We start from the raw sequence: 16,248 nt of genomic DNA, 5'->3' as shown, positions 1-16,248 counted from the left end.
TGTAAAATATAAATTTGAAAGTTGAAGTAGTCAAAATCATTAGAGATGTTAGAAAATGTAATTCAAAAGGGAGATTGAAAAAGAGGAATGTAATGAGAAAAGAAAAAGTTGAAGCAGAAAAATAATGAATAAAATAAAGGGAAGAATAGGGAAATAAATGAGGAGGTGAAGTAGTTTATGGTGGATCGGGAGGGTGCGTTATAGGCAGTGGAAAATGTTGGTGGGAACTATATAAGGACTGGAATATTGAATCTGGGTTTGTATAGCATTTTTGAAAACGCGGATAAGGAAGTTGAATAAAATATTATGTTTTTCAGAAATATAATTTAAATTCAAATTGGGGTTGAAGTATTGGTCAAGATGAATAAAACAATTTTCAGTAGTGTTTTTATGTCTTTATCAATACTTGTGAAATTATGATTAGAATCTTGTATGTGTTGTCCTATTGCAGAGAGTTTGTTGTATTTTATAGCGTTGATGTGTTCAGAGTATCTGATATTAAAGTTACGTTCTGTCTGTCCAATATACGAAGAGCTACAGTTATTGCATTGGAATCTATACACACCAGATTTATAAAAAACATTAGATTTATTAATTGAATTAGAGTTGTGTAATAAATCAAGATTTCTGTTTTTGGTTCTAAAAGATATATTCATGTTATGTTTTTTTAAGAATGTTGGTGATTTTATAAGCGTTTTGGGAGAATGTAAAGGTGGAAAATGCAGTGGGTTTGGTTTTATCTTTTGTTAATGTGGTTTTGGGGCGGTGTTTGAATTTATTAATAATGCGGTTTATGAAAGAATTGTTAAATCCATTTAATTTTGCAATAGTGTGGATGGTGTTTAATTCATCATTTAAATCTTTTTTAGACATTGGAGTGTTAAATGCATGAAAAATTAGGGTGTTATAGGAAGCTCGTTTATATGCTTGTGGGTGTGTAGAATCTTGTTGGATAGAGGTTGCTGTTTGAGTTGGTTTTCTCAAACCATAATCATTATTATTATTTTGCTGGGACGTACAATATGTTTCCATGATACTACAAGAATGTTGCAAAATTTGGGCTGGGAAGACTTGGGAGAAAGAAGGCGAGCTGCTCGACTAAGTGGTATGTGATATAGATGTTGATTCCCATAGGGAACCTGAAATATTTGCCCTGAATGAGTAAATTTATAATACCAATGTAATAAGCCCAACTTAGCCACACTGGGGCGAAACGCTGGCAACCAAGAATGAGTTAGCTGGAAAATTTATACTGTCCAATAATGGACCATTATGTTGGTATTAAGTGGCATGTTCTGAGCTGACAGCAGAGAGATGGCGTGGAATGACAGTAGACAAATAAGTTTGAGTGGTGATTTTAAAAGTACGAAAGATCACAATATGAAGATAAAGTTGGTATTCAAGAGGACAAATTGGGGCAAATATTCGTTTATAGAAAGGTGAGTTAGGGATTGGAATAACTTACCACGGGAGATGTTCAATGAATTTCCAATTTCTTTGCAATCATTTAAGAAAAGGCTAGGAAGATAACAGATAGGGAATCTGCCACCTGAGGTGATGAGTGGACCTGTCGTTACAACAGGGTTCTCGTTATATCCTGTACTTGCTATAATGGACTTCTACTGTATTTATAAAAATGAAATAAAACAAATACAAATTAAATATAATACAAGTATAATACTCATATGCAAAGTTCAGCATTTTTAGCCCTGAAAATATCTCAAGACAGTCATAGTTTCATCAGTAATAATGTGTTTAGTGTGGAACTTCTCAAAACACTTGCGAGGATGTAATCCAAGCTCTCTTGTACAAGCATTACAGAAAAAGAATGTCTCATGTCGTTGTCCTTCACTTGTTGGTCACTGAAAACTGCAGTCTTTACTTCTCCTCTGAGGATGACAATAACTGAAGTTAAACAACCATTTAGACCAGTAACCTTCTGAATGTTCACATTAGCATACCAGTTAGTTTCATGCACAATCCATCATAACCCGTAACCCGTCAGTCATAAATAACTGAAAAGGTTTAGTCCCGCGGTGTAGTTTGTAACTAGACAAATCTGTGAATGGGATTCGTTTGAAGTCGTAATCCTTCCAGCCATCAGTAGAGAGTTTTCTCGTTATCATGGTTTTCATAACTGAATTCAATAACACAATCTAATTCTGCAATAACTTTGCCAATTAATTAAAAATTGCTCCACTGTCATTCAAATCAACATCACTCTCGTCTAAAAGTCTTGCTAACTACTTCTCATGCCCCTCGAACGATGCCATGCTAAGCAACGACTGTTTACAAACTTGCATGGTCTTCAAAGAACCCTTCACAAAGCCCAAGTTCAAAGAGATTATAGCAATACAGAGCTTCAAATTGCCGTCAACTGATGGCAGTAGCTTACTGTGTGTGTAACCCGACAAAGGAGTTATACAGAGAAGAAAACAGTGTTGGGCACTGCCCGATATAGGATTTGTGCAGGATTATTTATTTGTCAGGCATGGCGCACCACGTGAGCTCTAAGGGTTAAGGTCATTATTTTATTTTCCGTTTTTGTGCTTGACAGTTTCCGATTAACCGAGAATAATTTGCATGACATTTTACACCAAATCAAGGGACTGAGGTAATTTTGCGTTCAAGTTAAATTTCTGTTTAATAGAGGGTACATTTAATACAGGTTTTACTGTATGGTTAGTCCATATGTGCCTAACATAACTTGAAAATCTGAAGTTAGAAATAAAAAAATCTCGTGAGTTATTTATTTTGTTTGATGGTATGTTCATTGTGGGTGTGAAGGGCTCTCACAATAATGGCTGCAAGTGTTTACTTATAGCATCCCTAAGATGATGGCCCACACCAAACATTGTCAGATGTGGAGTGTTGCACTATCCATTGTAAGGATTGTGAACCATACAGGGATAGAAGATGGTTTCCTCTTGTATAGACTGCATCAACCATCTCCTTTCCTATTTAAAAGTATTTATAACAATACGTATATGATTGAATCCACCTTGTCAATACACTTCCTTTCCTACGAGCAACTTGAAAGCAACTGTGATAACCGAGCATGGCGTTCTGACGAGACTGTTCCTTTGCTTGCGACTTCTATGTAATGGGAGAATGTGCAAGCAAGCACGCCTGCAGAAGTTTTAGAACAGTGATTAAGAGAGTTTTTTAATATTTCTCACCGATGGCATCCAAACAAAGGGAAATTTACTATAACAATCCATGAAGTTTTGATTAACACGACAACCGCAGCTGGGTCAGATTTGATCCATCATTGATAATAATGTGTTAACATCTGTTCTTCCATTTAGCTTCTTATACTTTTAGTCCATGTGTCACCGGGATTCTCCAAGCATATATACTGTGCCCAAGCTGGTAACATCGCATTGGCTGCAGAGGAAGGGAGGGGTACGAAACCGCTTGGTCACATCTGAACAATTGTGGAGTAAGGACACTACTCATGCTTTGTTGTGCAATAGTTTTGCAGTATCGGTGTGTAAATAGTGTGTGAATAGACGACAGTGGCTTACTGCTGAACAAAATATTATTGATCCCATAAAAGACATTTCCGATGAGGAATCTGAAGGGGAACCCTTGGATTTTTCGTCTGATGAAGGATCACACAGCTCATACCTTCAGATTCGTCACCAGAATATGGCGTCATGCCACTTGAAGCTGTAGCAAATCCTGATACAGCATGTATGCATCTCTAAACTTTCATTTCACAATTTATGGACCTGCAGGCCTAAAAGTATTTACTTTATAATTTCTTTATCACTGTGATATTTATGCTCGAGCTATTAGGTTTATATAGATAGCCAAGTACATTTTACTTGCTGTAAATATTATTTTCGGGTGGAAAAACTGAGACAGACATTATCATTGTACAGTATCTAACCAAATCTTGCAATGCGTGGGAATTCTCGTGGTTGTCAAAGGAGACGTGGTCAGGAGCACGGTTCAGTTCCTTCATCGGGAAAGAAGGCCATCCCCAATGGTCAAGGAATTGTACAATTTGATGATAACAGAGAGGATGCACCATCAGTGAAACGAGGCAGGTTTTGTGTTGAGAGCCTGATTCAGCTTCCACCAGGTACAGAAATTGTATCTCCAGATGGTACAACCTGGAAAGTTGGGGTAACTGGTGATGTTACAGCTGATAGACGTGGAGCTCAAATTGTGTTCAGAGATCATGCTGGACCTACTGCACATGCTAAACGTAATGTGAATGAGACTTGCGTAAGTGCTTGGCAACTTATGATCATGGACAAGATTTTGAAACATATTGTGAGATGTACTGAGACAGAGGCATATCGTGTACTGATGTCAGATGATTGGTGTCTAAAGATTGAGGAGATGGAAGCCTTTCTTGCTATACTGTACATTTGCGGTGCCATAGGACCTAAAGGCTTAGAACTGGACTCGCTGTCCCCAATGTAGCTATATACCTGGAGCATATATAACGGTTGACAAGCAGCTCTTCCTTTCTAAATGCCACTGTAAATTTACGCAGTTTATGGCCACGAAACCAGACAAATATGGGCAGAAGTATTGGATGGTGGTAGACAAAGACTCCAAGTATGTTGTGAACGCTTTCTCGTATCTCAGAAAGATGATGCTAGGCCAAATAACAAGCGCCTTGATGATTTTGTAAAAAAGAAGTTGATGGAACCTTATACGGAGAAGGGAAGAAATGTCACATGTAACAATTTCTTCACCTCCTTATCTCTCTCTGAAACACGGAAATCAAATGCAACAAGTCGTGTCGGTACATTGAACAAGGCATGCAGGGAAGTGCCAGTATGCGTGAAAAAGGCAAAACACAATTTTCACAGCACAGTATTGCTGAAAAAAACATGATACGTTGTTGACAATCTATCAGGGAAAGAGCAACAAAAATGTTCTTGTTCTCAGCACTATACACCCTAATGTGAAAACAGAGCCTGGTAACAAAAAGAAGAAGCCAGACACAGTCACATTTTACAATGGCACAAAATGTGGAGTAGATGTGGTTGATCAAATGGCTCGCAAATACTCAACCAAGACACCATCCAGGTGCTGGCCAGTTCATACGTTCTACAACTTGCTGGATTTTGCAGGAATGAATGCCTGGGTAGTGTACATCGCACTGAATGAAAAGAAACTGAAAAGCAGGGACTTCATTCTGCAGCTGGGTGAAGAACTCGCTGAGAAATATGCAGCAACTAGGATTGCAAATGCCCCCACCATGGTTCCAGTCGAGATTCCTGAGAGACAGGAAAAGCGCACTTGTTGTCAGGCAAAGTCCAAGTGCAAAGGAAACAAATCGTTTGTGAAGTGCCATTCCTGCTAAAAGACTATTTGCAGCATACTGTACATCACTGACATTCGCCACTTAAGTTACACAATTGTATTTGTATTCCTAATATTCTAAATGTCAAATTATCTAGCACACGTACCGGTATATTCTTTAGTTACCAAATCCCCATCCATTCATTAATAATCACAAAAAAGAGAGGTGGGTCATAAGTGTCCCAGCCGCAGTTCTAGAGGGTATATGGATTACCACGGTACTAGTGTTAACCGATTTCAGTATTTAGTTTCAACAGTATGAAATAATTATATCCCTTTCGATACATTCTAAACTCCAACTTCTAAATTTTCTTTACCAGCTATGAAAGTGTATTATTGGCAGCATAAAATAATATGCTGATGCTACAGTGAGGAAACTTGTAGGCTTATGGTTGCCATCATAAACAAACTTTCTTTAGAAATGTATGAGTCTACCTCAGATTTTTTTCATAATTCTGGATGATCGTGTTAAACATGTGATCATTATGTGGCAACATTTTTAGGTCCTCATCACTGTCTATAAAGTGGAAGCGATTCTTATACAATGAAATGTAGTTTTTATTTTATAATTAACCTGTTTATCCCACCCTCAACAGTATGTTTTAGATGTGAACAAGAAAAGGATTACTCCCAAATCATAGGAAACAACTGTAAATAATTTTAAATAATGGAAACTCTAAATAGGCTTTCAACATCTTAGGTTGTACAACGTGTGAAAATTCATTAAATTGGCTAAGAATGGGTGACTTGTGCACACTCTACAGTAATGTGATAGTAGTAGTAGCTATACTGTTAGCTTACATCCTTTCCAACAGAACAAATATGATCTAGGCATCCACAGTTGAGCTGGTAAGAACATCCTACGTGAAATCGAAAGGTTGAGGATTTGGATCCCACTGGTGTCTGGTAGGCCATTTTTGTTCTGTACTTTAATATCTCTTTGGAATATACTGTATGTGCTGAACACCACCTTATACTTACAGTCTATTTTAAGTACAATGCAGCCATGAAAGGAAACTTTGTCATCCTGGCACCCACCCTTCTTGTTTCATTAGCAGTGTTAATATTTTCCCCCACCAGACATTAATTAAATGCATTAGCACAGAACTGTTTCCAGCCTGTTAAAATGATCTTCAAGTGAGAGATTTGGTACCACTTTTTATCATATCACAGAAATGAACATACCTGAATACAGCAGGACAGATTATCAGGACCCAGCGAAGTCAAAATGTTGTTACACAAGCAAAGAGCAGGAAAGATAATCTGTAAGTAGCGACTACCCACAGATGGAATGAAATCCAAGTCCATGTTCAAGGCACTAAAACGAGAAGATTCAAAGCATGATTAAACCTCCCTCACTGGTCACTCCTATTACAGTGTAAGTTAAACTACTCTTTGCTCTACTTTCTATTGATGTTGTTTCAATATCTTCATTTAAATACCAATTTCTGCCAAGAGATTTTGTGTTCCTACAAGTGTAAGGAAGGACATTACTGAGTATCGTGTAATTTGATCTTCATGTGTGAAAAGCCAAGTATTTATGGTAGAACTAGGTCTATTTACCAGATATTGTAACAGGAATTGAAACATGGCTGAGAAGTGATATGAATGCGGAAATGTTCTCACGGAACTAGTGTTTATAAATAAATAAATAAAAATAAATAAATAAATAAATAAATAAATAAATAAATAAATAAATAAATAAATAAATAAATAAATAAATAAATAAATAAATAAATACTGATCTGCATTTAGTGCAGTCGCCCAGGTGGCAGATTCCCTATCTGTTGTTTTCCTAGCCTTTTCTTAAATGATCGCAAAGAAGTTGGAAACTTATTGAACATCTCCCTTGTTAAGTTATTCCAATCCCTAACTCCCCTTCCTATAAACGAATATTTGCCCCAATTTGTCCTCTTGAATTCCAACTTTATCTTCATATTGTGATCTTTCCTACTTTTAAAGACACCACTCAAACTTATTCGTCTATTGATGTCCTCCCACGCCATCTCTCCGCTGACAGCTCGGAACATATCACTTAATGAAGTCAAATAAATACTAAAATTTATTTGTTCCATCTATTCAATACATAAATAGAGATTTTAATTAAGAAATTATATCTTGAATAAAATTATAGGGACAAGTTTTGCCCTTTAATTAAGGACATCTTCAGCCTTAATCTCAATCTGAAAGGTAATTAATCAGGTACCTGATTGTATTAAAATTACATATGAAAGTGAGGATGATGTTGGAAATGTGCTTCAAATGGTGAGCAAATGGTTAACAATAGTTATGATATTCTTAAAATGAAGCCTTAATAAAGTCTTAAAAAACAAACAGTCGTCAATTTATACACTTTCTTGAATGTCCTTGTTTAAAAATTGGTAACAAATTATATACTGGTAATTTTATAAGAACATAAATTGTTACGTTAAACCTTGTAAAGTGGCGCCCTGTGGAGGTTGAGGGCGTTAGAATAATGATAAAAGAAAAAATGTAGCTGATCATTCCAAATGGAGTATTAAAACATATTAAAGCTAGTAAAGAGACGTTACCGTTGCTCACTTCAAGTGAAGTTTATAATAAAATTGTTACGTTGGAACAAGTAAAGCGGGGCCTTGTGATGGTTGAGGATGTTAGATAAAATTATCGGGTTTTGAACAGTTCAAGCATCAGGATAATGATGAAGAATGTAGTTAATAACTCCGAGTGGAGTTTAAACACAAATTTAAAAAATTAGTAAAGAGACGTTTCTGCTGCTTAGAACAAATGGGGTTTATAATAATATAGAAAGGGTTAGACTGTTGTAACTCTCGTGCGAAGAGATGAAACTGTAGTCTTCTAAAAGCACGAGTGAAGAAGAGTGCTTGATGGTAAGCAGCTGTGTTAAATATTAGCTGGAAGGAGCGATTGTAGTCTCTCTTATAAAGTCGAAGGCTAATTTATCTCCTCACAAAGGATTAACTATAGGCTGGCTCTTTTATTTGAAATCCACTTGATACTGATGATACTGTTTCTCTTTATATTGTTCTAAGAATTAAACTCTTTTCTCACTACCCGCCACGACCAATAACTTATAAACTCGACACACCGCTTCAACCCTCTCCTCCATTAATCTCACATCATCTGTAACACCAGTAACTTAAATATCAGTCATTTCAACGCTACCATAGCAACTATTTAACACTATTACAATTAAAAATAAATTAAATTACACACGTTTTCTCTCCAACTCATCTTTACGTTAACCAATTTCAACATTAATAAAGAGGTAAGCGTTTTTACACACTTTGATTTCTCTTTGAACTCTCCTTTCATTCAAATTCATTCTTTAACACGTAATTCTCCTATTGTTACAGACTTCAAACCTAATTTCCCTTTTGACTTTATACAAGAGACTACAATCACTCCTTCCAGCTAATATTTAACACAGCTGCTTACCATCAAGCACTCTTCTTCACTCGTGCTTTTAGAAGACTACAGTTTTATCTCTTCGCACGAGAGTTACAACAGTCTAACCATTTCTATATTATTATAAACCCCACTTGTTCTAAGCAGCAGAAACGTCTCTTTACTAATTTTTTAAATTTGTGTTTAAACTTCACTCGGAGTTATTAACTACATTCTTCATCATTATCCTGATGCTTGAACTGTTCAAAACCCGATAATTTTATCTAACACCCTCAACCATCACAAGGCCCTGCTTTACTTGTCCCAACGTAACAATTTTATTATAAACTTCACTTGAAGTGAGCAACGGTAACGTCTCTTTACTAGCTTTAATATGTTTTAATACTCCATTTGGAATTATCAACTATTTTTGTTCTTTTATCATTATTCTAACGCCCTCAACCTCCACAGGACGCCACTTTACAAGGTTTAATGTAACAGTTTATGTTCTTATAAAATTACCAGTATACAATTTGTTACCAATTTTTAAACAAGGACATTCAAGAAAGTGTATAAATTTACGATTATTTGTTTTTTAAGACTTTATTAAGGCTTCTGTGCCTGCTGTCATTTCTTGATGGATACAGTACGTTTGCTTCCATCTCTTGGCACAGGCCAGAGTAAAGTGTAGCATCCACCGAAGTCCCAGTCAACATCCATGGTTTGACAATATGGAAGCTGCTGGGATATGGGTAGTGCTGAGTAATGACATTCAGAGCACAACTAGTGCATTTGAGTGTTATGAACGGTGCTGCTCATAGGGTCAGTCGTGCTGCAATAGTACTTTCTGACCCAGTGAGGAAAGGAATGGCAAACTACCTCACTCTTCTTCTTGCCTACTACGCCTCATTTTGGTGCTGCCGTTGGTTTTTTGGGGTTTCCTTATAACCGCATAACCTTTAATGATGCTATTTGAGGATCCAACCAGCCTCTGGGCTGATGACCTAACAGACAGACATTAAGGCTTCATTTTAAGAATATCATAACTATTGTTAACCATTTGAAGCACATTTCCAACATCATCCTCACTTTCATATGTAATTTTAATACAATCAGCTACCTGATTAATTACCTTTCAGATTGAGATTAAGGCTGAAGATGCTCTTAATTAAAGGGCAAACCATGTCCTTATAATTTTATTCAAGATTTAATTTCTTAATTAAAATCTCTATTTATGTGTTGAATAGGTGGAATAAATAAATTTTAATATTTATTTGACTTCATTGTACATTTCAATACGGACCAGAACATGAGAATTATAACATGTAACATATCACTTAGTCGAGCAGCTCATCTCCTTTCTTCCAAGTCTTCCAGCCCATACTTTGCAACATTTTTGTAATGCTACTCTTTTGTCGGAAATCACCCAGAACAAATCAAGCTGCTTTTCTTTGGATTTTTTCCAGTTTTTGAATCAAGTAATCCTGGTGAGGGTCCCATACAAAGGAACCATACTCTAGTTGGGGTCTTACCAGAGACTTATATGCCCTCTCCTTTACATCCTTATCACAACCCCCAAAATACCCTCATAACCATGTGCAGAGATCTATACCCTTTATTAACAATCATATTAACGTGATTACCCCAATGAAGGTCTTTTCTAATATTAACAACTAGGTACTTACAATGATCCCCAAAGGGAATTTTCAGCCCATCAACGCAGTAATTAAAACTGAGAGGAATTTTCCTATTTGTGAAACAACCTAACTTTTCAACCGCACCATATAATTTTATGGTACGTTTGCCTTTTCTGAAGTCTTCATGTTCCTAGCGAACTCTTGTGTCTATGACTGTTACTTTTTCCCATCATGTGTTGTTACCACTATGTAATCTTTCCTTATTCCGGTAGATAGCATCTCGTACGTTTGCATAGGTCAAAGCATTTTTTTCTGCCCCGTCTTGTTGGGTTACCTTTCTGGTGGGTTGTGTGGGGAGTTTTGACTTGAAAAGAAGGAAGGATTGGATTTCCAAGCTGCCTTTGTGGCATATAATGATATTTTAACAGATTCAAGATGTCTTTGTACATATCTCGGCCTTTCGAGAATGTTATTTACTTATGTAATTGAGGTATTTAATTTTCTTTAATCTTCTCTTGGTTTTATTATTGCTTCGTTCTGTGCTCACCATGGTTGGGTTAGAAAGGTTTCACTCATTACATGTGTTTCTAATTTATTTGTGTGTTAACTTTATGTATGTTTACATGCTTCTTTCGGTATTTTCATTACCGATCTTCTATGTTTGTTTTGAGAACAGACACGGATTCATGTGTGTGTGTGTGTGTGTGTGTGTATGAGATTGTTTTCCGTGTGCCGGCCGAGACCTTTTACTCATGTCGCTTCAGTAACATTCCGCTTGAGCTCATGTTGTATTATTTTATCGCGTGTTCTGTATAATTCATGTCCTCTACATAGACTTTGTATGAATACAAGCTAACAATGTGATTGGCCTGTTTCTGTGTGTTTTGGTGTTGGAGACACTCCGTCTCTTTAAGATGGACCACTTTCTGGTTCATATTGTCTGAGCTCGAGAGCGGTTGTTTATTTTGTTATGCGCTGTGCGTTGACGTTCTTATACATCCCTTTATTTCGGCGACCTAACCCCTTAGTCTCTGTGTGTGCGTGGGTGGTTCTGACGCTTGATCCGTGATATCTTTTGTGTCTAATTTACTTATTCATTGCTCGTTTCACATTGCCGTCATTGGCTTTCTTTACCTATTTTCTAGTTTAATATGTTTTATTATTTGCAGGATGCCTTTCCATATTTTTTAGTTGTTTGGCGTGAAACAATGGTTACTTCACCTTTTCTCTTTGCTTTTATTTTATGAGCTCGGTGCACCCTTCCCTCTTCTCCCGTTTTAAGCTCTTTTACTTACCGTAATGATATTGTATTCTTGGAGGATGTGGATTTTTATTGTTGTGAGTTTTATGTCTTACCTTATGAATTGCAAGGGAGAATGTTATGATAAGGTGCTGTTACTCCCTAAACTAATGGTTGTTTAGACCTGATGTGCATAAAATAAATACTTTGTACCCACCTGAATTTATATTCTTCAATTAATGGTGATAGATGCCAAGCCCTTGTACCTAACTTTTCATCACGTCTTTTATCAAGCTGAGCGAGTGTGAAGGTGTCATAAACAATGATTCTTGTGTATTTTGATTATAGGCCATGTATGATTAATATTATCTATTTGATTTTTGGCCCCCTTGTTTCACCTGTGCAAACTTTTTTGATTTTCTCTCCATAATAAATTTATGTTCTTGCCCCTATTCCTGTTATATTTTTATTTCTATGCGTCTCTTATATGTGTGTTATCTCTAAGAGGCCCAGGTCCAGTTCCTGGCAGTTTTTGCTAGTTTTGACCAAATGCACCACACTGGGTCTTCGTCGTGTTCTTAGTGTCAATTCACTTTCAACCCCGTTTATCATCATACCATTGCCCACCGTCCATCTCTCAACACTATCGAGGTCACCCTGCAGCCACTCACAATCTTGTAACTTATTTATTACTCTGTACAGAATAACATCATCTGCAAACAGCCTTACCTTTCATTCCACTTCTTTACACATATCATTGATATATATAAGAAAACATAAAGGTCCAATAATACTGCCTTGAGGAATTAGATAGATAGATAATGCCTTTACTGGTGGCGAAGTTAGGGCTCAAGGCCCTCTCTTACACTTAACCACTAGACGAGTATACATGTACATAACTTATACAGTACTTACAAATACAAATAATATTAATAGCAAAAACAATAGTAATAATATTAAAAATGACAACAAAGGAATCCTTAATTTTAAAATACACAAAGTAAAATCCTCTGCAATAATCCGTTCATTCATCCCATTCGTTCTTTCATTCACTCAACAATTATCCAGCAAGTCAGCAGGATCTACTCAACAAATACTCGCGGCACGCCACTTTAAACTTGCGATGAGAGGGATTGTCCCTAATGTTCGCAGGTAGCAAATTCCATGCCCTGGACGCAGAGATTATAAAGGAGCGGTTGTAAGCAGCAGTGCGGTTTACAGGTATGGTAAGAGAGGAGCCACATCTCGTATTGTGGTCATGATATGAAGAGAGGTAAGAAAAAGGTGAAGAAAGATAGTTGGGAGTATTAGTGGAAAGTATTTTGTGCAGAAGTGATAACATGTGAAATTCACGGCGCTGGTGCACTCGAAGCCATGACAATTCCTTATAATATGGTGATATGTGAGCATCATATCGCAAATTAAATATATATCTTACACAGCTGTTGAGGCTCCGGTCGAGTTTCTTGTTACTGTCGCAGGTAATTTCAGTCAACACAGTGTCACAATAGTCAAGTATAGTGTCACAATAGTCAAGTATAGGTAGTATAAGAGAGTGAACTAGTTGTACTCTAAGTCGAACCGAGAATGCATTGCAGAATCGCTTCAGAGGATATAAGCATTTGTGTACTTTATTACATGTGCTTATCACCTGTTGAGTCCAATTTAGGGTCTCAGTCATAATAATTCCTAAGTTAGTCACTGAAGAAGAGTAGGGTATGATTTCATTGTATAAAATTATTGGAGAGATGTCCCGTTGCTTAAGGGAATATAGGTTTTTACTGGTACCAATAATAATAACTTGAGTTTTATTTGGGTTTATTAGTAAACTGTTTTCATTTGCATAGTCACTAAGATGTTTTAGGTCGGAATTTATTTTAGTAATTGCAGTATCAATATCACTCGGTTTTGAATGACAGTAAATTTGTACATCATCTGCGTACACTTGCACTTTGCAGAATTTAAGAGCTTTCGATATATCATTAATTTGGATGATAAATAACAGTGGTCCCAGGACCGACCCCTGAGGGACACCGAGGGTCTTACTTTGCCACCCTGAAGTCATATTTCCCACTGTCACACGTTGCCGACGATTTTCAAGGTAAGAGGAAAAGAACCGAAGCGACACACTATTAAAATTTAGTTCTCGAAGTTTGTCCAGTAGTAACTGAGGGTTGACAGTGTCAAAGGCACTACTGAGGTCTAATAATGTCAGTACAGTCACGTCCCGTTGGTCCATTGCACGTCTAATATCATCTGTCACTCGTAGTAAAGCTGTCGCAGTGCTATGTCCTTTCCTGAAGCCGGATTGGAAGGGATTGAGGAGGGAATTATTGGTAAGGTATTCAGTAACTTGTGTGTGAACTAGGCGTTCAAGTACCTTGGATGGGGGTGGTAGGATGGATACTGGACGATAATCTGAAGGTGAATCTAACTTGGAGCTCTTCGGGATGGGTCTAATTAGCGCATCTTTCCAAACATCTGGGAACACTCCATTTGTCAGGCAGTAGTTAAATATATGTGTTAGTATTGGCAGAACAGCTCCCAAGATATCTTTAATCACCGATATAGGAATGTCATCATTACCTGTGGCATTAGATGTAATAGAGTATATCACACCTTTAACTTCATTCGAAGTGATATTTCTAAAAGAGAATTGCTCATGCACAGAATGCTGTTGAAACAAGGGTAGTGAACTTTTAGGGAAGGAGGTAGAGGCTATTCTTGGCCGTGCGAAATAATCATTTAAAGCCTCTAGTGATATGCTTGGTACATGTTGTTCTATAGTTTTACCTATACCTAACGTATGTAATTTACTCCATTTTTGTCTCGGGCTGTTAGTGTTCATCAGTTCCTGAAAGTATTTAGAGTTCCTAATTAGTTGCTTTGTTGTGTTTCTCAGAATCCTGTACCGCTCAAAATCATCTGTGTCATGCGTCAGTTTGTATTGTCTGTACAGTTTGTCACGACTGGCCATAGCAGATCTTATCTCGGCCGTTAGCCACCCGGATGAATGGCGAGTGATTCTTACCTGTTTCTTTGGTGTGTGCTTATCAAATATTTCCAGTACCATTGAATTGAATTTGTTTACTTTAGAGTTTATGTTCTGAAAATTACGTATACTGTCCCAAGGCAAGTTATATGCATCATGGCGCAGTTTATTCCAGTCCATATGTCGTAAGTCTCGTATAGTAATGTAGTGTGGTTTGTACTTAGGTATTCGCGTAGAGTAACACATGTACAATAGGTCACGTGAAGAGATGCCAGGAGCAGGGATCTGTCCGTGTTTAATTACTTTCTGAGGTTGATTTGTCGCAAGAAGGTCAATTAAGGTATGACTTGTGCGGTCAGAGTAATGAACGTGATTAGTAGCGTTGAGGGGTAGAACAGTCATGTTTGTGGCGAGAAATAAATTCAGTAGGTTATTCGCTTCACTAGTCTGCTTTAAAAGGTCAGTGTTAAAATCACCCATGATTATAATGTCATCATATGCCGAGATAAGATTTGCTAATGCCTCTTCAAAATCATCAGTCTGTCTTATTTTAGGTGGCTTGTATACAATCCCTATTAATAGCTTTTTATGGCAGTCTAGTTCTACAAACATAAATTCTGGTCGTAGTGTAAGTCTTGGGTCAGAAGTGGAAATTATCTTACATTTCAGGTCATTTCTGTAATAAAGTAGAAGCCCACCACCTATTCTGTCAGTGCGGTCATGGCGTAATATTGAGTATCTGTCAAGGTTAGCTGCCGATGACGGCAAGTCTGTACGCATCCAGCTTTCACTGATTCCAATAATATGTACATTGTTCACTTCAAAAATAGCCTGTACCTCCTCCATATGAGCTAATAACGACTGGCCATTTAGGTGGCAACAATGTAACGATCGCGGGTGGCTACTGAGCTGCTCTTGCAACACAAGTCCTGTTGAAGGTGGTAGGGACAAAAGAGAATGGGTGGGTGAGGGCTGTGGAGAGGAATGCAGGTCAATGGTATTACCGTTGTACTGGTCAATGAACATTTGAAACTAAGCAGTAGGACATACAATTAAACAAGAAGTAAAATGAGCTTACCCAAGCAGCTTGGCGAGTTGATCCACTGACTTTCACAAGCGCGTGCGCACACACATGCACGCACGCGCACACACACACACACACACACACACACACACACACACACACACACACACACACACACACACACACACACACACACACACACACACACACAAATAAAAACTAATTAGTATACACATAATTTCTTTCACTATGTTCACATGTTCAGCCTACTCCCTGCAATGTTTTTTAATTGAGCCATTGTGCATATTTGAATTTTACTTCCATCTTCCCGTAAAACACAAATGCGCCCATCTTGGGTCCAGCATTTCTGCATTCCCCATAAATCTCTTGCCTTATTAAGGATGTTTTTTCTCACACTTGTGAGAGACTCAGTTAGCATGAGTCCACTGCCCTTCAAAGCTCGCTTCGTGCGCCACACTCGATCACGATCATGGTATCGAAGGAACTTGATAATGATCGGTCGATTTCCATGTGAGACCACCTCAGCAGATGTTCAATTACGGCGGCCCAGCCTGTGGCAGCGATCCACATCCAGAATTGAAAGTTCTATTGAGAGTTTATTTTTTAGTGTCTCTAGCAT

The 16,248-nt window shown here is 37.4% G+C and overlaps 1 protein-coding gene across 1 annotated transcript in view; it reads right to left on the bottom strand.

The window, feature by feature from the left end:
• Window positions 1-16,248, bottom strand: part of Nup205 (nuclear pore complex protein Nup205) — a 676,487-nt gene that overhangs the window by 91,132 nt on the left and 569,107 nt on the right. The window contains exon 28 of the mRNA XM_067147168.2: window positions 6,514-6,646. Coding sequence (XP_067003269.1) covers window positions 6,514-6,646 — 133 coding nt within the window. The remainder of the gene's footprint in view (window positions 1-6,513; window positions 6,647-16,248) is intronic.

The sequence above is a fragment of the Anabrus simplex genome, chromosome 5 (assembly GCF_040414725.1).
Source record: "Anabrus simplex isolate iqAnaSimp1 chromosome 5, ASM4041472v1, whole genome shotgun sequence".
In the NCBI taxonomy this organism is placed as follows: Eukaryota; Metazoa; Arthropoda; class Insecta; order Orthoptera; family Tettigoniidae; genus Anabrus; species Anabrus simplex.
Note: the sequence above shows the minus strand (reverse complement) of the source record. Positions and strands in the feature narration are given on the sequence as shown.